This window comes from Microtus ochrogaster, linkage group LG7_11, assembly GCF_000317375.1.
Source record: "Microtus ochrogaster isolate Prairie Vole_2 linkage group LG7_11, MicOch1.0, whole genome shotgun sequence".
In the NCBI taxonomy this organism is placed as follows: domain Eukaryota; kingdom Metazoa; phylum Chordata; class Mammalia; order Rodentia; family Cricetidae; genus Microtus; species Microtus ochrogaster.
The window spans coordinates 5683477-5705353 of NC_022032.1; the positions used below are offsets into that span (position 1 = coordinate 5683477).

The following is a 21877-nucleotide window of genomic DNA, read 5'->3' on the forward strand; positions in this document are numbered from 1 at the left end:
GAGAGAGACTCCAGGGAGACTCCCTCTCGCCTTTGCTTTTCTCATCTTTCTCATTGCATTTGGCAGCAAGCACTTCACATATGAAGGGGAACATCTTTGTTCTCAGCCACAGCTATCACTCAAAATTATCACCCTGAGACGTTATGCTTTTTCGCTGCTGACTGTGATTAAGACAAGGTCTCACAATGATTGATTTTAATAAAAACAACACACAAGCCTTACTCTTAAGCGGTTCGATTTTTCCATCTTAGACCTATACTGAGCAATTCAAACGGAGGAAAGAAGCGGCACATAACCTGAGAGGCAGGAACTTTTTCTCCCACTTGCAAGGCACCTGTGAATTTAGGTCAGTACCTTCCACTCAAACCGTTATATGGCTCAGAGTTTGGAGGTGCGATCCATACAGGAAGGCCTCTCCCAGGTGTACTGGTCACAGCCAAGCTGCGGCTGTTTGAAGGTCCCTTGGCGGGTACCTGGCATGCAGTGAACGGCTTGATCCTCCAGAGGAAAGGAGGGATGTCAAGGACGGAGATCTGCAGACTGAAGGTATTCCCTTTGAAGTGCAGCAGTTTGGGTTCTTCCAGGAGCTGGCCGCCTTGGTGCCTTTCATCGGAAACCACTTCCTGTGGGAGCAGGAAAGAAAAGGAAGAACCACGCTGAAGCATATGGCTTCTTGTACACTACTGAGCGCGCTTGTGACGAACGCACTTCCATTGCCAGAGAGAACCCTACACTTGGGTTTGGAAGCTGCTGGAAAATAGGCATTTGGTCATCAAGAGTCAACTGTTCCTTTTTTTGCTTAGGTTATGCACGCCTGTTTAGATTTATTTTTTTTCCGTCGTGTGGGTATGCATGTGGGGAGGTGCAATTTACAAGAATCATTTCTATCATTTCATCCTGTGAGTTCCTGAGACTGAACTCAGGTCATCAGGCTTGGTGGCAAGTGCCTCTACCTGCTGAGCCATGTTGCTGGTCCTTGTTGAGCTGTTGTTGTTTTTAAATAATGGGCCTCGTCAGAACATTTTCTACATGTACACCCTCAACCTTAATCACAGCAACCCCATTCCCCAGCTTTCCCCTCTTCCTTCAAAGGTCCCCTCTTCCCACATAGGCCCTTTTGCTACTCTTATATCTTATTTTTTAAAATCTAGAAATTGTGTGAGAATCCATGATTTTTCAGATGTATTATTATTTCACTAACGGGATACTCATTAGTTTCATCCATTTCTTGTAAATGAAATTTCATTAGTCATTAGGGCTGAATAAGCCTCCTCTGTGTATATATGCCACATTTGCTTCATCTATTCAGCCACTGATTAATGTCTAGGCTGATTCTCTAAGTTGGTTATTGTGAATCGTGTTTGCACTGAACAAGGCCATGTAGGTATCTTTGTGTTATGCTGGCTTCGATTTCTTCATGAGTGCTACTCTTGAATCATACAGTGTATTTTTAATTTTTGGAGGAACCTCCATACTGATTTTCATAATGGCTGTATTAACTAACGTTTCCTCCAGCAGTGTGTAGCAGGGTTCCTTCTGCCTTCATCCACTTGAACCAGCATGTGGTATTTTTTTTCTTTATGGTATTCCTTCTGACCGCTTTTAAACGAACGGGAACTTTCCTTAAACTAAAGCTCTTTGCCTCCGCACTGATTCCAATACCACTGAGTTTCTAGGAGTATATGGATTTCATTTGAATGTGACATGACCCAGGCAGCCGCAGCACACCCAGGGATGTACTTTCACAATACAGGCAGACAAAGTGCTCTCTGTTCTGCTGCAATTCTTCACTAAGACAGGCATTATCTAACATTCATTTTTGGCTCAAAATAAATATTGTAGAGTATGTGTTTATTTGTAGCAGCGTTCATAAGAGTTTTTAAGCCAAAAGGCCAGAAAAAAAATAAAACGAAACAAAACAAGTTCTTTATCAAGTTAGCCTGACTTCGGAAACAAGAAATCAAATTTCCAAGGTAAACACTCCTGTATGTTTCACGGAGAGATCGCTATAATTACACTCATGACAAACAAAGCCCACACAGGTTCTACTGAGCAAACACTTAATTGCTTCTGAATTTGTTGTGACCAGAGTTACATTGATAGGGCAAGTGGAACAGCTAGATAAATATGTATTTTGAAAAAATATTAAATTACTGCAGAAGTCAGGCTTTCAGTGACTAGAGATGAGAGCCCTCCCCACGTCCATCTGTAAATCACCCTTGACTTACAGTCTCCTTGTAGAGCTCGGAGAAATGCCAGGCCACACAGCCTTTGTGCATTGTAGTCTCCAAGATGCTACAATCAGTTGGAAGAAGAGAAGCAAGCTGATGGATAAGCACAACTTGCCTTTCAGTTATTAGAGGCTAAAAGCAGCTCCATGGTGTGGCCTTGAGGTTTTGAAGGTTCCAGGAATTTGAGGTACCAGAAGTTCACATATTAGGCAAAGATTCTAACACAGATTTACATCCTTGTCTTTAAAAATGTTTTATTTTGAAACAGGGTATTGCTAAGTTGTACAGGCTTACCTGAATTCATAATTCTCCTGCCTCAATCTCCAATGTGGTTATACATGTGATCTGCACACCTAACTATAGAATGACAATTATAAAAATGTTTCTAAGTAGTTTGCTGGCTATTATTTTTGTCAATTTGGCATAAGCTAGGGTCACCTGGAAAATTACCTAATCACATCGACGGGTAGGGAAGATTGTTGGACATTTTCTTAATTAATGATTCATGTGGAAGTGTCCATTACACTGAGGGCAATACTGTCACTGGGTATGTGGTCCTGGGGTACATAAAAAAGAAAACTAAGCTATTCACAGGGACCAGGTCAGTAAGCAACATTCCTTTGAAGACTCAACTTCAGTTTCTGACTCCAGACTCCTGCTTACGCTTGATGACTTCTGTTCATGATTGACTGTCACTGAGACAATTGAAAAAAGATTAATGAAATTTACGCCCTCGCAGTACTGAAATGGGCAGCCTGTTCATGGTTAAGTTGATGAAGATGACTGACTAGGTCTCTTCCTCAAATGGGCACCAGATCTCATTACAGATGGTTGTGAGCCACCATGTGGTTGCTGGGAATTGAACTCAGAACCTTTGGAAGAACAGGCAGTGCTCTTAACTGCTGAACCATCTTACCAACCCAGCCCTTTTCTCTCTGAATAGCTTTTGGTTACGATGTTGTTTTTCATCAGAGAAATAGAAAACAAAGTAAAGCAAGTAGGTTGTGGAGAGGTTGCTCCTGTACTATGGCATGCTCTACAGCTCTTGCTTGAGGGAAGAGCATTCTTGGGGCTTATACACCAGTGGCAGGCACACTTGCTACGAACATGATGTTCTCCTTCTTTACTGTCCAACACAGTATTCCAACCACGAACCACTTGAAATGTGGCAGTTGTGACTGCAACACTCGATTTTTAATGAATGTAAATACACACACACACACACACACACACACACATATGTGCAATTATGTCTTTTAGCTTATTGATTTAGAAAAACCAGCTATGTGATTTTAACATTATTGCCTAGTCTTCGGCACAATATTAAACAGTTACGTCAATTCTGAACCAAGGTAATTATTAAATGAAAACACCCAATCATGAACTAATCACAATATTTCATATTCAAAAATGTATAGCTGGCCGTAGAGTCGAAGAAATAAACTCCCAAGTACAAAGAACTCTACAATAGGAGATTTTGACCTTGTTAGAGAATTGCAATCCTGGGTGGAGTGCACTATGATATTCTTAAGAGCTCAACAGCTGTGGGGTTTTGCTGTTGCTGTTTGTTCATTTTTTGATATGGTTTTGATATTTAGCCCAGGATGACTTTGAACTAAGGATTTCTCCTGCCTCAGCCTATAGAGTGATGAAGGTATTATAAATGTAAATCACTGAAACCAAGTACATCCGGACTGGTGAAGCAGTCATGCACACGCCTCTGCTGAACTCATTTTGGATTGTCTACATGGACAATGTGGCCTCCCAGTCACTCCCGTTTGCCTCCTGTTAAATCTCCCCTCCTGTTGAAACAATTCTGCTACTGAAACAAGGAGGCCTGGTTGTGTGTATATAAAATGCACCGGAAGTACTCTGGTCGATGGTTTTACGGGGCCTTCAACTTCTTCGTTTCCTACTCAAGCCTGCAAACCTTGCAGCTCTTAAAGCTGCAGCCAGGAGAAACCTGCACATTGTGGCTCACTGAGCTCTTTATGTTCATTTAATGAGACAGCCAGCAATATTCAGGTATGCTTCAGGGATGCTAACAGAGGCAGGCTGAATTTACATATTTATGAGACAAAACTGTTTGAACTTATACACACATACACACATATACACATTGTGTTGCTGGGGTGGTTTCTTTTAAATGCTTTACATGAACAATATTTCCCTAGGTTGCATTATTGATAAACATAAGAACTACATCTGGAGGAAATCCTTTGAAATTAGGTTCTAAATCCACATTAATGTCAAATAAGTAATGAGTACCGAGAGGTACTGGATAGAAGTGCCGTGTGCCATGAAGGGGAAAAATGAGTTGTTTTATTTTTTATTCTTTACATCCTAAAATGAAGATATGAGATCTTAATTCTTTGCTTTCCTCATGTTAAAATTATGACCGTGTATGTGTGTGTGTGTGTGTGTGTGTGTGTGTGCGTGTGCGTGTTGTGTATGTCACTATGTCATAAAATACAATAACAAAATCAAGTCTTAAAAGGTTCCTGCCTTGAAAACCTATCTTCAATCCTCAGTCTTGAGGTAGAGCCTCAGCAAGGAGACACAAAATGGCTGGTTCTGCCATTGCAGAGGCGGCCTGGAGAGGATAGAGCCCCTGTGGCCTTTTTCAGCTCAGCCCTCTCTCACCTCTAGGCAGCTGACATTTTCTATTGGTTAGCGGCAAACCTGAGCTGATCTAACGCTCTATGAAGTCCGTTGTAGATGTCTTTATTAGAACAGATCTTAAAGCATTTAAGCCTAATGTAGGCTTACATCTTAGGCAGCGAGAGGACTCTTTTGTTTGTGTTATTTGAAGACATTACTGTTCCCACCCGGTGCAGCCCTGCAATCAGGATGAAGGAAGGCCGACAGGTGGGGACAGTGTCTGCTTACTCGACTTCCTCAAGTGGAATATTCTTTGATGGAACGACTGAACGGCATGGCCATAATCAGGTGTCATCAGACAGGAAGAGTTGGTCTGGAGGCTCATCTTCTTGCAAAGTTTTCTAGCATTTAGTGTTTTATGGGCCAGAACTTCCCAGTGAGATATGAATGAGAAAGAAGACACGTAACCATGCCCTAGCAGCAGCCTTCCTTCTTGGTAGAGAGCCAAGCTCTATCCGAGCGCATATTTGTTATCGTTTCTTTGAGATACAATAAATTTAACAGTTGTCACAAGCGTGTCCTAACTATGGTAAACATTTCATTATAGTGATAGTTGAAGAAAATTCTAAGATGGGCAATATCTGCCAAAATGCTCCTTGAAAAAAATTCTATACTAATTTTGATAAACATAAACTCTATTAAAAGTGCCAAAAATATACATCGGAGAAAAGACAGCCTTTCAACCACTGTTGTTGATAAACTCAGATAGTCACATGAAGAGTGAAACTATCCCTATCCCTTACCCTGTGAAATAAACAGCCTTAGGATGGGCAGGTTGGCCTAGTGAGTAAAGGCGTTTGCTATCAAGCCTGATGATGTGAATTTGATCCCCAGGACCCATATGGTGGAAGAAGAGAACCAAATGCTACAATGAGTCCTTTGATGTCCACACGCGTACTGTGGCACGCAGATGGCAAAGTCAACCTAATCCCCACCACCACTGCTACTAAATAAACAATGTGATGAAATACCTACTACAAATGGATTAAAGACTAAGACTTGAAACTTAGAAACTGTTACAAGGAAAAGTAAAGAAAACACTTTAGAACACAGAGATAAGGAAAGACTTCCTGAACAGGGCTCTAGCCACTCAGGAAGCAATGCTAACAATTGCCAACTGTGGTATCATGGAAATAAAAGCCTTCTGCACGGTTGAAGGGAAGAGTTCATTGGATGAAGAGACAGTCTACAGAATGTGAGAAAATCTTTAACAGAAGATTAATATCTAGTCAAAAAACTCAAAAGAAAAAAATTTAAGCATGGAGAAAAAAAATCAAACAATGAGTCAATAAATGGGCTAAAGAACTGAACAAATTGTTCTTAAAAAAGGAAGTCGAAATAGCCCATAAACATCACAACAAGTTCAACCTCACTAGCCATCTAGAAAGGAAAGTGAAAAACAGGTTGAGTTCCCATATCACACCAGTCAGAATGACAGTCATTAAGAAAATAAACAACAAGAAATTCCGCAAATGTGTGGACAATGAGAAATCTTATATTCTGTTGGTAGGAATGGAAACGAGTCCAGCCACAGTCAGAATCAGTATAGAGATTTCTCAAAAATAACTAACAGTAGATCTGTCATACGACCCACCTGTGCTACTTTTGGGTATTTACTCAATGGGTTCTGAGTCAACATATCCCAGTGATACTTATACATCAATGTTTGCTACAGCACTATTCACAATATTGAACTACAGGAGCAACTTAAGTGTCCAATACAGAGGAATGATGAAAAAAATTGTATGCATACACAATGAATCCTTTTTTAGTTGTAAGGAACAAAGTGATGTTGTTTACAAAAAAAAGGAAAGTTCTAATAGAAGTAGGTGGAGTTGTGAGATTGGGAAGATCAGGGGACTCTATGGATTCATGATGTATTCAATATACACTATATACTTGTATGAACATGCCCTCGTGTTAAACAGTTCTATGTACAATGAATATATGCAATGCAAATCATAAATGTGTTACTAACGGACAATGTCTATTACCATGAATACATGAATATGTGAATATTTTCCAGCACTGTATATATTTATATAACAGCTTTTACTACATACTTAAAGTCAGGAACTAAACTGGTAATTAGCAAAATCCAGAATGTTATTGTTTTATTTTTACTTTCCTGGCTTATTAATAGTCTTGGACATGGTACAAATGAAGTATTTTTCTGTGTATGTGGAGCGATTACTGTGAGGGTGACAGAAAGAAAGCCAACAATGTACACACTATTTTTAGCTCATACTACTTTAGCTGATAATAGCCATGAAGTGTTTTAGAGGCTCAAACAGTGAATTGTTGAAGCTTTCTTAAAATGCAACAGTTTTAATGGGTTAGTAAGTATTAATGAATATCACATATAAAACCATAAAAATACAACCCAGATGATTTTAGATATTAAAGTGATAGCAATGATTCTATGTGGAAAGTTCTGAACACATTATGCAGCAAGGTAAAAATACAGAACACGAGTAAATAACCGAAAAAGAAAGGAAGGAAGGAAAGAGGGAGGGAGGGAGGAAAGGAAGAAAAGAAAGAAAAGAAAAGACAAAACTAGATGGTATATTCTGGATGAAGAAGTCTCTTCAGATAGGCTTAAAGTTATGTTTTAATCACTCCTCAATTCAAAACAATTATGTATCCCAGGTTGAGGTTTTCTCAGAAACCCAGAAGGGACAGGTGGCCTCTGCTGCTCATGACAGCTATCACAAACACCTTCTAATAACAAGTGCCACCAACTACTACTTGTAAACCTTCTTTATCTCAGGTAATTAGAGGAACGAAGGACCACTAGGGTAAAAAAGATTTAATGAGCAAGGTTCAAAGGTATATCTACTGAAAAGCATATCTCGAAAGCGACACTGAAGTTTTACTGACATCGGCATACTCCTGAATCATTCAAGGAGGATACCTGGATTCCACAGGGAGAGAAGAGCATTTTCCCTAGCACTAAGAAGGGAGGATGACCAGCAGGAATAGATAGTCAAGTACAAGCCTGTCTTTCTTAGCATGTTTTTAGGACTTTCCTTGCAATGCACAGTTGAGTTGCTGTAAAATCTGGTTGCATCGAAGGAAATGAAAATAGATTGTTAAAAAGTATTAGGGATAAGCTCTCTAGAAAAATGTCTATCTTACTAGTGCATACATATGCAGTGAGAGTACCATTCCACGAAATGTCCAAGCTGGTTGAACACTGACTTTGATGGCAATGAATGAAGGCAATCCACAGTAGATTATCCACAAGAGACTGGAGCTTCGTCTTTAGCACCTGGATGAGTTACTGAACATGGAATTATTTGTGCATTTAGACAACTGTTTAGTGTTATGTAGCAATCCCCACGTGTACTTCTCTAGTTAGTCATCCATTCTTTGTTTTTGAACCCCAAATATATTTTCTCTTATAAATCATTCTCCTTTGAGGGATGGGAGGGAGGGTAATTGAAGAATATAAAATAACAATTATAAAAAAAATAACGATTATAAGATGTGTATTGCTGCTTTACTGGAACTCTACACAAAATTCCACACATATTAAAACAAAAGCCTCTTTGGGGAGTTAAAATTAAGCACGACCTTCACAATGACTTGCGTTCCTTACAAGACAGACAGAGAAGAAGGTCTGGGGATGCAGTTTGTCATGGTGTCACCTCCTGGCTCATGTTCAGGATTCAGGTCCCTGCATCTCCTCTATTGATAAACATAAGTTTTCCAGCTCAGTGTCTTAGAACCTAGTTACTGAGAAAACACTCTGCATAATGGATTTAATGACCCGACCCAGGACTGGAATCGTAGGGATCTGGAATGAGGTGTGTTAGGAGAACTATGCTATTTATATATGAGCAAAGCTTCCTCAGAGTGTTCTGCATTATCCTTGCTGCTATTAATAAACCACACTCTTCAGGAGTATCTAATTTAAGATGATTCTTACATGATTAAAAGCACCTAAAATGGAAAAGGACATTGAACTACCTCTGCCCTAATAGCCCATTATTAGACTGTATCCAGGGTAGTCTATAACTGCCTGGTGATAGATAGGCATGATCCATCATTGTTGTTTCCTTTCCATCCTTCAGTAGACTCAGGCAATTTTCTTACTGCTTTTCCCATACCAACCAATTCTCTGTTCTGTGCTTTGTGCCTTATCCTTTCTTGACCAGGCATCTCTGTCTTTTGCTCTTAAATATTATCCATAAAGTTTTGCAACATGGTCTCAAAAAGTCTTCTCCAACATTTGTATCACATTTACACTTTTCCTGTATTATGATTGTACTTTTAGATAGTTTCATAATTTAGTAGACAGTATTTTCAGTGTTCATGAATTTAATCTGTGCCCCTTCTTGAGGGCCAATTGTCTCATCTCTGCATAGGGCACACAGTAACATAGCTCTTGTTCAAAATGTGTGGGGTTTTCTCCCAAGTTTTCACTGAAGAACCCTCTAGTGGTGTTTAGGAAGCTGGTATGGCTTGCATGACAAATGTCCCCCATAGGCTCATGTATTGGAACACTTTTCCCCAGTTGGCGGCACTGTTTGGGGAAGATATGGAACCAAAGTTGGGTTTGCTAAAGCAGCTCTATCACTAAGAGCAGGCTTTGGGGGCTGATAGCCTTGCCTCCTTTCTCACTCCCACTTTCTTCTTCCTGGATGTGATGGAAATACAATCAGCCAGCTTCCTGCTTCTGCTGCCATAACATCACAGACTCCCTTTGGAACCATAAGCCAAAAAAAAAAAAAAAAAATCCTCCTTTTACCATAAGTTGCTTTTGGTCATGGTAATTTACCACAGCAACATAAAAGAAACTAATACAGACAGTCATAATCCTCAAAGCACACACACACAAAACTGTAACAAAAAAAAAAAAAAACTGACCTGAAATGCACAAGGAGTATTGTCCACACAGTAAACTCTCAGGTTGTAATCCAAGGAGTTACAGGACATGCAGCCAAACACTGCCACCTTGAGCTGCTTTACGGCACAGTCTGTGATTGGCTCTCCTGTGAGGGCGTATGTTCCAAAGCTATCAAGTAGCACATGGCAGGCAAAAGGATCCAAAAGGCAGTAGCAGGATGTCGATTCATCCTCCACTGACATCACTTCCTGTTAGAAAGAAAGACGTGTTGAATTTTTTCAGTTTGGAAATACCACAGGACCCAACAGTTTAGAGATATAAATAAGCTTTTCCCGAATATTTTATTGCCTTAAATATCAATGTTAAATTGTTGTTTTTCTATTAAAATAACTGCCGGAGGCAAGAATGCATGAAATGGTTGTGTACGGTGTCATGTCCATTTTAATAGGAACAATAACAAAGCATTGCTTTGGAATTTCCATTTCTAGTTAATTGTTCAATAGCAGCTTTTAAAAAGTTGAGCCTTAACCTCAATAAGCAAACTTACATTATTATTACTTTTTTTTTTCAAAGATCTATTTCTGAAAACCTTCTAAAATACCCTTAAGTTGATGTTTATTTTCACGCCAACACTTTATCCTCTTTCATTTCCCTGCAATCATTCACAGAGGACCATTAAATAAATGACTTGGATAAGATGTACTAGAATATTTCACCCTCTCTGATAAGAACTTAGGCATGTGTAACCAGTTTGGTGGAGCATAAATACAACACCATCTGGATGGGGAAGCTGGCGAGGAAACACTGAGAAAGAAAGTGGTAAAAATCAAGGCAAAACAAAACACAGGGGGAAGGAGACTACAACATGACCCCTCTACAAACTACAGAGCCCCAAGTGTTCTTCAGCCACAACACCAGGACTCAATACATAGCAGAATACATTATAGAACACAGAAAATGGACTATCTCAAGACATAGCTGGGTCCAGCATATGTAATTTATTACAGCAACTATATGTTTTCCCCTAGAGAACTATGACTTTCTTTTACTTCTTTTGCCTGAAGTACCTCCTGGGAGGCAAGATTCCAGGACTGGCAAATGCAGGTCACTGTGATTTCACCTGGTTTTATTCAAACTAACTTCAGATAGGCATAAAGAATTCCCTATTGGACAGGCAAATCAGTGATTTAACTTAAAGTAGTAATTCAGCTTCCATCTTCCTTGGCGGTGGCTGTGTCTTTGACTGTGAGCCTCCTATTATGGATTCTCATTCTTTTCCCTTGTCTCTCTCAGATTGAAATAGATCTCCTTACATGTACTGATTTCCACAGGCAATCAGTAGTGATCATCCTCTATGTATTTGCTAATGCCGTAAACATATATTAGGCACCTGGTGTGTTCCCAGATACTTCAAAGCTTAGCTTGTCTTTTTTGAGCTACATCCTTATTGGCACAGAGTAATGTCATCTCAGAAAAAGGACATGGCCGAGGAGGAAGTCTGGAAACTCGTCAAGTAGGTACATAGTGTATGCATTTCTGCAGGTAATTACACCTGAATTCTCAAACCAAACAATAACTCTGGATTATAGCTTGCCTCTCTTTTTCATTATTACATGAAAAGTCTAGCTAGCAAACATCTAGAGGACTGTATTAAATGCATAACCACAACTGCTTGGCAACTATCAAACGTTCACTATTTCACAGCTGATCCATTGTAATAAGAATGGTGAAGAAAAAATCTAAACCATCCATAGGACCCAAATTCCATTAAAAAAAAAACACACACACAAAACCCACGCAGCATCTCACCTCCCACTTCCCCTGCTGTGTCCTCTTCTTCAAGTGGATGTTCCAGTGCTCTGAACTGACGTCTGCACAGTGCGGGATGGTCAGCGCAAAGGGAGTTGTGACGAGCATATCCGGAGGCCCACAGGTGACCTCAGGACTCAGGAGTACCTCAGATCCATCTGACTGCAGGCTTCAGAGAGGAGAAAGAATAAGACAGGGTAGCATGTAAAAGATGAGGGACTGTGAATGAGGACTCAGTTACAGATGGGGAGATTCTACAAGCAGAGTGAGATCCCTCTGGAGAATGACCAGGAGGACAGGAAATAGCCTGAGACTGCCCAGGCATCCCGACTCACTTATGGTTAGGTCTCAACTGATTTCTTCAACAAATCAACAAAGTGACAACTAGTCCTTCGCAAATAAAGGAAGGGGTCAAATAACCCTAAAAGGCACTTGCAGAGCCAATACCAGCTAACAAATTACCATTCTCGTTAACATACTCCTCATTTCTCCTTCTCATTAGCATATTCCTACTGGTGATAAATCCTGAGAATTGTACAGGTCTTCCTTACTTGCTTGTCTTATCACCATATCCCTTTCTCAAAATAACATATTCAATAATATTTTAGTGCTCATAAATGAGGAAACAAGCTATTATGCATCAAAACACTTCCTTGAGTATATACAAATTAGACATGATGATTCTGGTTTACAAACATTTATTTCTGCAATGTACAAACATACCAGTTTTATAATATTTTCACACTGATCGCTCGGTGGAAAGCTGTAAGTATACATAATCATGTACACGATATCTAATTTTCAACTCTATTTTCAATCCTAATTCAAAGTCGTTTCACTCAAATCTAGAGTTCAGGTTTTCCTATGTTGTGAATTACTTACAATGAAAACACTAGTGGAGAACAGACAAACCCATGTGAAAGTTAAGTAAAGGGGCATGCCTCATTGACTCCCTCTGTTTCGCTACCTAGTTCCCTTCACACCACCCATATTGGGAATGGAACACTGGGCCCTTAAGCCTTCCTCCACCCTTCAGCTTTACTCAGTTCTCCCCAGAAAGAGCAAAAAATAACATAACAGGAAGCCCACTTCATTTCTCCCAACTCTCTCACTTGTGTTGTTGGGTGTTCACTTAGAACTAATATAATGATAGACCCAATAACGTCATTGCGGACTCACAGGTGAGCAATGCATGTTGAGATATAGGTCAGACAGGTACTACCAATGTTTCTATTCTCTCCATTCAGAAAGACATCTAAATGTGTCATCCTGGATCCCCAGAGAAAGCTCTGGAAGCGTAAAGTTAAAATTTGGTTCTCAGAGATAAAATTGGTTCACGGTCTTGTGGAGGCAAATCATCCTTTAGGAGATCACCTAGAAGCTATTAATTTCTGGATCCCTTTTGTTCCCATTCGCTGACCTGCCTCAAATTCCTCATGGCCACACTTGGACTCATTGCCTGCAGTTTTCTGTTGCACTAACCCCAGGTCACATAACAGAGCAGGATTGCCTACATCCACATCCACTGTATCCAAGACAGAGCTGAACACGATCATTTGGTCATCTTCCCTCCTCAAGAAGCCCTAATAATGCTTTTAAAAAGATTATTATTCCAAAATGTCCAAATAGGACAGCTCTTTCTCTACAAATAGAGCATATGTTAAGCTGAGAGACCCCCTGCCTTTATATTGGAGCAGCAAGGGAGATTACAAAGCTGCACTAATGCAGTAACACGCTTTGGACAGCCTAGAACAATGTACTCAAGGCTTGAAAAATATGTGAAACTCAAGTCTGTGCTCTCAGCACACAGTGGTGCCCTGTGTGTGAGTGGCTGCCAATGGCTATTAGAGAGGGCTAAGCACTTTCTTATAATTGCCATCTACATTCATCATGGACAGAAAAAGCAGGGATGCTTTTGAGTGACCGACGACAATCTCTCCTAAAAGAACTATTTAATTGCTTTCAGAGAATCATCCCCCTCATTGAACATATTGTTCAAACATATGGGAACTGGGGGAATTATTTAATGCCAAATGAACTGAAATCAGCTAATTAGAGGAACCCGGACACTCACTGTGAATAGCACGACTCCTCTCAGTCTTAATGGAACCAGGACCAGCACTCGTAGCCACAGTACGCTGAGTATTCATTCGAGTGCTGGGACTTTGCATTTAATGGGCCTTGGACCCCACCGTAAGTGTAAAGCCAATAAATCAAAGTTTATATGTAATCCTCCTTCTCTGAAAACAGTGCCTGTAGATAATGGTATCTCCCTGGTGGTGGAACAAAACTTAATCTCTCCTTTTTTCTTTCCATCGGTAATAATAATTTGCCCTTTTCTGTCACTGTCTATCCTTGGCAATCAGGGAGACTTACAAATATTAATTAAAACCCTCGGCACACCCGAGAAGGCATGCAATTGTTGTATAAGGTCACGGAAATGTCAGTCAAAGGGATGCAGATGAACCGCCCTAAATCTCTGACTCATTGCTCCTGTGGTCTGTGAGCCGACTGTTTCTTTCTTCTCTATTGCTATCAAGAGATTGCTGGTCAAATTTCTGGCTTTTGTGACATCCCCAGGAAAGATGGAGATGGAGAGTATGATCCGAGTTGAGTCACAGATAATGATTCAGGACATTTAAGGACAGGATTAGGGAGAGAAGCCTTTAATTGAGTGTGGACAGAGAGGATGCTGTAGAAGGAAAGCTTGGATGGCATTTGCATTTTCTCACATTATATAATGTATGACAAGGCAGGACTCATGTCCTTGCTAGGAGAAAAGGCAACATATTTTTTTTTTCTAGAATTGCTGTAAGCTAATAATAACTGCAACTAATAACGGCCGTGACTTCAGAACCATAATATGAACTAGTTCATCACATCACACACCCTATTCTGCTTTCCCGATTGAAAAACTTTGCTGCCTGGGACCTTTGTTACATAACGTGCACATTGTTCTCCATCTATATATATACACACATGTACATTTATAGGCACATGCATATATGCATATAATTTAGATCTTCTTTATGTAAAGATAATTTGAGATCCAAGTCTAATCTCTAGAGGAACTTGGTTAGCTGAGGTAACACATTTATTTAGTAACTTATCAATGTGTCAATCAATACAAGCTTTAATAAAAGGCTCACAGCCTCAGGAATGTGTATCACCAGCAGTTAAAGAACTCTGGCCACAAGGCTGGTCTTCTTGCTCTGTCTTTGCCTTCCAGACTACTCTCAACTCAGTCACATGCCAGTTTGCTCTCACCTCAAGGAATTGGGACTATTTTTGCTGCTCTGCAGTGCTAGGCATTGCCTGAAAGACATGTCCTCCAGAAAGCCATTGGACTCCATGTCCCGTTCAGGTCTTTGTGGAAAAGGCATCCACCAATGAGGTGCTCCTTCCCCATGCCCTGGGAACTGGAACATGGCCTACCCCAAGGGCTGGCTGCAGCCTTCCTTTTGCTCAGTGCCTTCTCGTGGACTGTCCCTTTTGCTCATTTGTTCTTGTATCACCCTGAGCTAAGACATACTTACTCTCCATGAGGCTAGAGATTTAAAATAATGTTTTGTTCATTATGGTATTCTTAGTGTCCAACCAGACTGATTGTAAACCCTCAAAACGTTGCTCAAAAGAACACAGAAGCCAGCTTGAAGGGGCTACCAATGATCAAATCTGAAACATTTTGAGACTCAAGGTAAGTAAAAGTACATAGGACAAGGACACACCAAGCTACATAAGAATGCATAGGAGCTGCTGATATAGACTAACGAACAAGAAGGAAAAGTTAGGAAAGACTAAGGGATAAAGGTAGGAAACCATCACTTAGCCATTAGCCAGAGTAATTCTTGATCTACCCGAGATTTAGAAATAATATAAACCTCCTGGAGGGACGTGTGTGGAGTTCTGAAGAACACACAGATCCAAAGCACTTACCATGAGGTACTGCTAATTACAAAACACAAGTATTATGTTACATGGGTGATTTGCCATGTACAATTTGACACAGATTGTCAACCTTAATGTTACCAGTAGTAAAAAGAACAGACAGGACACATCCTGAGATGGGGCACAGTGCAGAGAGCTTGGCATCCCTTCTTGACCATTCCCAAAGTGCACAACTTATATCTCAGCACCGAGAAACATGAGAAAGGGCCCGTTTGCTGGAAAATGTACAACATTATCATTCTGCATCATGAGACTCAAAGACAAAATAAATCCAGCTTCATGTAGACTAAAGACACATGGCAAACAAATACAAGGAACTATCTTGGGTTCTCAATAGCCACGACGAGCCTTATTCTGATAAAAGATGAAATAAATATAAGGTTTGTTCAGTAGGTCATTGTATTCTATCAGTGCTAATTGTCTGACCCTGATAAACATGCTGTGGTCACAAAAGATTACTCCAGCTTTGGAGTTAGATATGCTGACATATTTGAGATAAAGGGGCATCTTGTTCATAAAGATTATAAGATTATAAGCCATTCCTTCGTGTGTCCATGCATGTATTTTACTCACTGTATAGACATACAGGGAGAGAATACAGCAAAGGTAATATACATTGGCCCTTACAATCTGATCACAGGAGACAGAAATTCTGTTACCAGTCTCAAAATTTTCATTATTCAAATTTTTAAGATGTTGAAATTGAATGATTGAATGGAAATAGGGTACTCAGGAGAATTACTTTTTTCAGAATTCTGTTGCATGAAGCATGAGCAGCAGGTAGTGTTGCCTGCCTGATGGAGACGCATTCTCTTCACCTATCTGTGCACTACTGCCAACATTGACCTTGACAGAGATGGCTTAGGTGCTAAGATACTGTGTCTTTTTTTTTTAACCCAACAGTTGCTGATCCGATATTAAACTTGTAAAAAGTCATTTTATTCAAACTCAATTAAATCATACTTTAGTGGGACACACAGAAAAGGCAGATAGGCGTTGGTTGTAGCACTAAAACTAGACCTCTGAAAACAAGCAAGGCTGCCTTAGCCTTTCAGAGTTTTCCGTTGAGCAGACACACTGGCCTCACTGCCTCTCTAGTTGCTTCCCTTTCATTAAAAGCCACATTCTCACCTAGGGTACTGATATCTCTATGGTGGGGCAAAGCCCCTAAGGTTTCAAGTTTGCTGTTTTGTTTGTTTTTGTTTGGTTGTTGTGCAGCTCTGATCACAGATTACCAAACATCCCCCAGGAAAGCAACACTCTAGACCTGCAGGGGAGCCGGGCTCTTTAAAGCTAGCCTTCCTCACGAATTTATCTCAGATCATGAACACATGTGCTGGAAACTTTTTCTCACGACTGCCATCCAGACAAGCACCCAAACAGAAATTATAAGTAGTGAGGAGCTGAAGAGAGGAGAAAGTGGGCGAAATCGTTACAGCCGAGTCCACTCTTTATGTCTCCAATAGGTTGTCAAACAGGAATGTGGCTCAGGATTCCTTGGGCGGCGAAGTTAATTCTACATTCCTAGATACCTCCAGTAAAGGTTCTGTTCCGTGTTTGTGGACTAGGGACAGGAATTCCTATTTCTTTAACTTACAAGGTGTCCCTGGCACTAACATTTGAAAACTGTGCTGTTCTTAAGAAAATATTCAAAGGAACCCGACATATAGGAGGGACTCGGTCTTCTGAAAAATCTGGGGAAGGCTTCCAAAATGGAATCCGGATGCTGGTCAAGTTTAATGCTCAGTGTTCAGGCCTTGGATGCTACTACTATTAGCAACATCCCACTGTAGCCGACTTCCTCCACCTCCAGTTTGTAGGCAGCATCTATTCGTAAGTAGCGATGTCAGGTTGGAGGCTGATTAGCAATGATGGGAAATAATGCCACAGCTCATCCAAGCTTCTGTATTCCATTAGTCAGGGAGCACAGATGAGAACAGTGGATTAAAACAGCCCCCTGTACAACTCACGAGAGACTGAACTGCATCTCTACCATTCAAGGATTTAAAGATTTGGGTCAGCCACATGGTATTATCTAAACCAGGATCCGGAGAAGAAGACAGCACAAAGGGGAAGGTGGTGGGAGGAGAAGGAGCCGCACACCCAAAATGAGTGTCTGAGCTTGTTGAAGCCAAGCAGCACCATAGTGAGAGAGATTAAACTGTTTGCATATGTTAAAAGGCTTTAGTTTACACACACATTTGTAGGGTGTTTACCAATTAATATACTAAAGGAAGCACAAATCATGTGCAAATCACTCGTTCCTAGACACAATTTAAGGCTCATTTTTCATGCAGTGTTGGGCTTTTTAGAAGCGAAATGATGCCTCACTGTGAAAGAGTCAAGGGAAGAGGGAGAGGAACGGACCCATGCATCATGCCGCCGTGACAGTTTTTAATATCTAGTAAGTTGTTTATTCATTTACATTTTGAATGGGGAAACAGCTTTCTCTGGAGGAAATGTGAATCTTATTTCATTTTAGTCAGGGAAGACCTAGGGAAAAATCAGGCCCAGGGTCTGGTGTGCTTAGTGGCAAGGATGTGGCTGGGTAGCGGGACAAGACCAAGCCAATGTCACATGTCCGCTCTGAGGCAGAATTGGGAAAGGGATCTACTACCTTATTAGTGCTGACTGCGTGTGTGTGTGCACGTGCGTGCACGTGTGCATGTGTGTAAATGTGTGTGTCTGTATGTGAATGTATGTGTGTGTGTATGAGTGAGTGTATGTGTTTGAGTGTGATTGTGTGTATGGTAATATTGAGCATGGGGTAGTGAGGGGGGAGTTGTTCCATGGGCTATACTTTCCAAGCGTGGAATTTTATTTTATCTAGCGATTAGATACTAGTTCTTCAGGCATGCCAGGCAAGTGCTGAATGTCTAAACTAAACACTTCATCCCCAAAGCTGGGGTTGTAAGCAACTTCTGGCATGAGAGTTGTTCCAGCAGAGGAAGCCTTGGGAAGACAGAATATTAGGATTTGTACAGTGGTCAAGTGGGGACCTGAGTTTCTGTCCTATTATTACTACAGCAAAAACAAATTGGCTTAAAACAAGCATTTCTTACAGATCTCAGTAGCAGAGATCCCACTAAGCTAAAAGGATTTCTTGGTATTTTTTAGCTGCAGGGTGCTTGAGGCAAGGTTCCTCCTTCCATCCATTAGCCAACAGAACAACAGTCTCAAATTTCCTGACTCTGTCATTCCTGCCTTCTTAAGACCCTTCATTGCACTCCTTCTGGAACGTTTGCAGTGTCTGCTCCTCAAGGTCATGCACATTAGTCATACGTGGGGAATCCCTTGACATAAGCGAAGAACAGGCACAACTCCCGGGAGAAGCCTGGTGAGTCTGTAGGCAGCCGTTCTGTCACTGTTGAACCATTTCATATGTTGGCATCCCGTGTTCCTGCTCCTGGTCCTGCACTATCTCCCAGGTATGGCAGAACTAATCAAGGTGCTGCTCATGATTAGGGTGTCAATGCTGCAGCTGCTGCAGCTGCTGGAGGCGCTGCTCCTTCTTCCAGAGAGGTGCTCGTGCTTGCGCGCAACCTTATGGGCACCTGGGAGGGTCTGCTGGTTTAACTTAGGTTGTACCCAGGGGGCTAGGAGGTGGATGGTTCATGTCTTCCCAGGGCTGTGTGGACTGTCTTCGCAGCATGGAGGTAGCCTTACCGAGGGCTAGTGTCTTCTGGCATTTTTATTAGACTATAACTATGTGGAGTGGGAAGGATGATATATATTAAATATCTTAATAGGACAGGTTATTTCTACTTCCAGCATGGGCAATAAAAGAGATGGCCACACAAATAAAAATAATTACAGTATGTGGTGCCTGCTCACAATGTGCAATCAAACCCATGAACCAGTGACTTTCCTCTTATTGAGTTAAGGTGTGCTTTCCACTTCGCTCTATTAACAGCATTCAGAACCATTGTTATCTTGTCAATGGCATCTTTAATTAAAGACTCCCCTGGACCACTCTAATCACTTCCCATTGTGAGCTCACTTGGGCTTCAAATGCACTTTGATTAAAATGATGGCAATTTGTATCGAGGTGTGCTTGTGGACCGAGGGGTGTGAGGGAGAAAAGAAAGCAGGGCCGGGTTTTTTTTGGGGAAAAGGCTTTTCTGAAAAGAAGTAAGTCTTAAAACGACAATTGGTGTATGAATTCTTTTCTCCTTTTTTCACCTTTTTCTGTATTTCGTTTTGGCATTATATTCTATCATAAATGACTTTGTGGGAAAAAAAATCATCTTGATTTTACTGGGGGAAAGAGTATAATCTTCCACTAAAGGCACAATAACACCTCTAGTCCATTAGGATACTATTTGATTAATGTCTCCTTTTATTACAACGCATGGCAAGGTAGCATGAAAGAATGAGTGTAGCTCCCAAATGGCAGCATTTACTTCCCTGGTACTGGCAGAGCCCTGCTTTGTTGTGTTACTTAGGAATCACCTTTACCCAGGAGTTCCCTAGTCACACGGTAGAGTCAATTAATGCCAAATCTCCAGGATAGGGACACACCATACATCTGATGCTTTCAGTAACATTGTTCTGAAACTCACTTAAAGCAATCCAGTGAATTCAAACCCTGGACTGAGCCATGAGCAAGGAGGAACAAGGACAGTTATGCATTTTCATCCATCACTAGCAAGCAAAGAAAGCCTGGGAGCGGATGGTGACCCAGCATGTTCAAGGTGACCTAAGCTACCTGTCTTCCTGAACTGGTCACTTATCTTCCACTATAGTGCCAGCCCACCAGGATCTTAGTGCTTGGAATCAGACAATACACCTGGAGGTATAAAGGACAGACCAGAGACTCATTAGAAATGGGAGAATTTTTTTTTGCTTTATTTTTATAAGGGTCTTGAGAGTAAACCACTAATATTTTCATTGTAACTGAAGTAAAAAAGAAGACTTCTTTTTAAGCCCAGAAGTGTGGTGGCATCGTGGTGACAACTAAATCAACCAGAGAACATCTGTTGCTTATGAAATAAACAAAAAAAATATGGCTGTAGGCGGAGGTTGTGGTCAGTTAAGTGCTGACTGTGCAACCATGAGGATTTGAAGTCAGATCCACAGCACCCACGTTAAAAACTAGGGATAATGGCATGAACTTCTAATCTCAAAGATAAGGAGTTAGAGACAGGGTAATGCCAGGAGCTTCCGGCCAGCCAGTCTAGCGGAATTAGTGAGCTCCAGGTTCAGTGAGAGATGCTGTTTCCAAAAACAACAACAACAAAAAATAAATGAACAATAGAGAAAGACAACAGGTATTGACATCTGGCCACTACGTGCAGAGACATCTATGTGTACATATGTACACATATACAGGAGCATGTATACATATGAGCTCAACACATACACATACACATAAATCAGTACTGGGTCTTCCTGGCAGTACAGCCATGTAATCCCAGCTGCTATTGAGGCTAAGGCAAGAAGATCTAAAATCAGAGTCGACAGAAAAAATTCAAGGCCAATCTGGACCATTAGTGAGATCCTATCTCAAAATGAAAAATAAGAAAAAGGTGCTCTCTCGGTGGGAGAGCACTTCTCTAGCATGTGCTAGGCTAGATTTGAACTCATCGCCACATAATGGCGAGAATGGAAGTTAATGAAAAGGAAATGGTATTTTTATAGTTTTCACTGGAAGTGACTGTATGATCTTTATTCAAATCACAAAATACTTAACAATATGTAAAGTTTTAGGTCTAGAGAAAAAGAATGATCTGCCCAAGGTATCCTTGGATCTTGACAGGACTAACTGAAACCCAAGCAGTAGGAATTTCTGTGCTCCCTTCAGTGGGCCACGCCAATTCATTTCTGACAATTCTTTATATCTCATGAAATCTCAATGCCTAAGTTGGAAGTAAAACCTTGATAAGTGTGGCATGTCATCAGTACACTTCAATTACCTCCAAGATGGCAGGTAGAGTCCCACCTGGAAAGGCAGGATATTCACTAGGAATAGAGCAGGGAAGCAGAGTCTGTGCCTTAATCATTACTTCATGCCAGTCACTCAGGATACCTTCTGGTCTGCGTATGAAACCAAAATTTCATTTTACTAGGCCATGCCCCACCCTGTCATAATTATGTTACGAATTTACTTCTATTCTCTCTCCTTTATTGAGTCTCTCTCCCCCTCTTTCTCCTCTCCCTCTCCTTCTGCCTCTGCCTCTTGTAACTCAATTCCCTGGAAAGAAATCCAAAGTTGTTCCTAGAGCAACTGTTATCAGAATCTCTCAGGTAACCTTCAGCCAGCAAATCTCTCCCTGCTAATTAATCATCAGGTCCCAAACCAGAGATCTGGGCAATATCTTCAACCCTTTCATCTCTTTCAACACACACACACACACACACACACACACACACACAC

The 21877-nt window shown here is 40.9% G+C and overlaps 1 protein-coding gene across 9 annotated transcripts in view; it reads right to left on the minus strand.

Annotated features, from left to right (window-relative positions):
* Window positions 1-21877, minus strand: part of Unc5d (unc-5 netrin receptor D) — a 517384-nt gene that overhangs the window by 26972 nt on the left and 468535 nt on the right. For all 9 annotated transcript variants that reach the window (XM_026786850.1, XM_026786851.1, XM_026786849.1 and 6 more), the window contains 3 exons: window positions 11554-11722; window positions 9765-9992; window positions 474-623 (listed from right to left, as the gene is read on the minus strand). In XM_026786850.1, the coding sequence (XP_026642651.1) occupies window positions 474-623; window positions 9765-9992; window positions 11554-11722 (547 nt within the window). The remainder of the gene's footprint in view (window positions 1-473; window positions 624-9764; window positions 9993-11553; window positions 11723-21877) is intronic.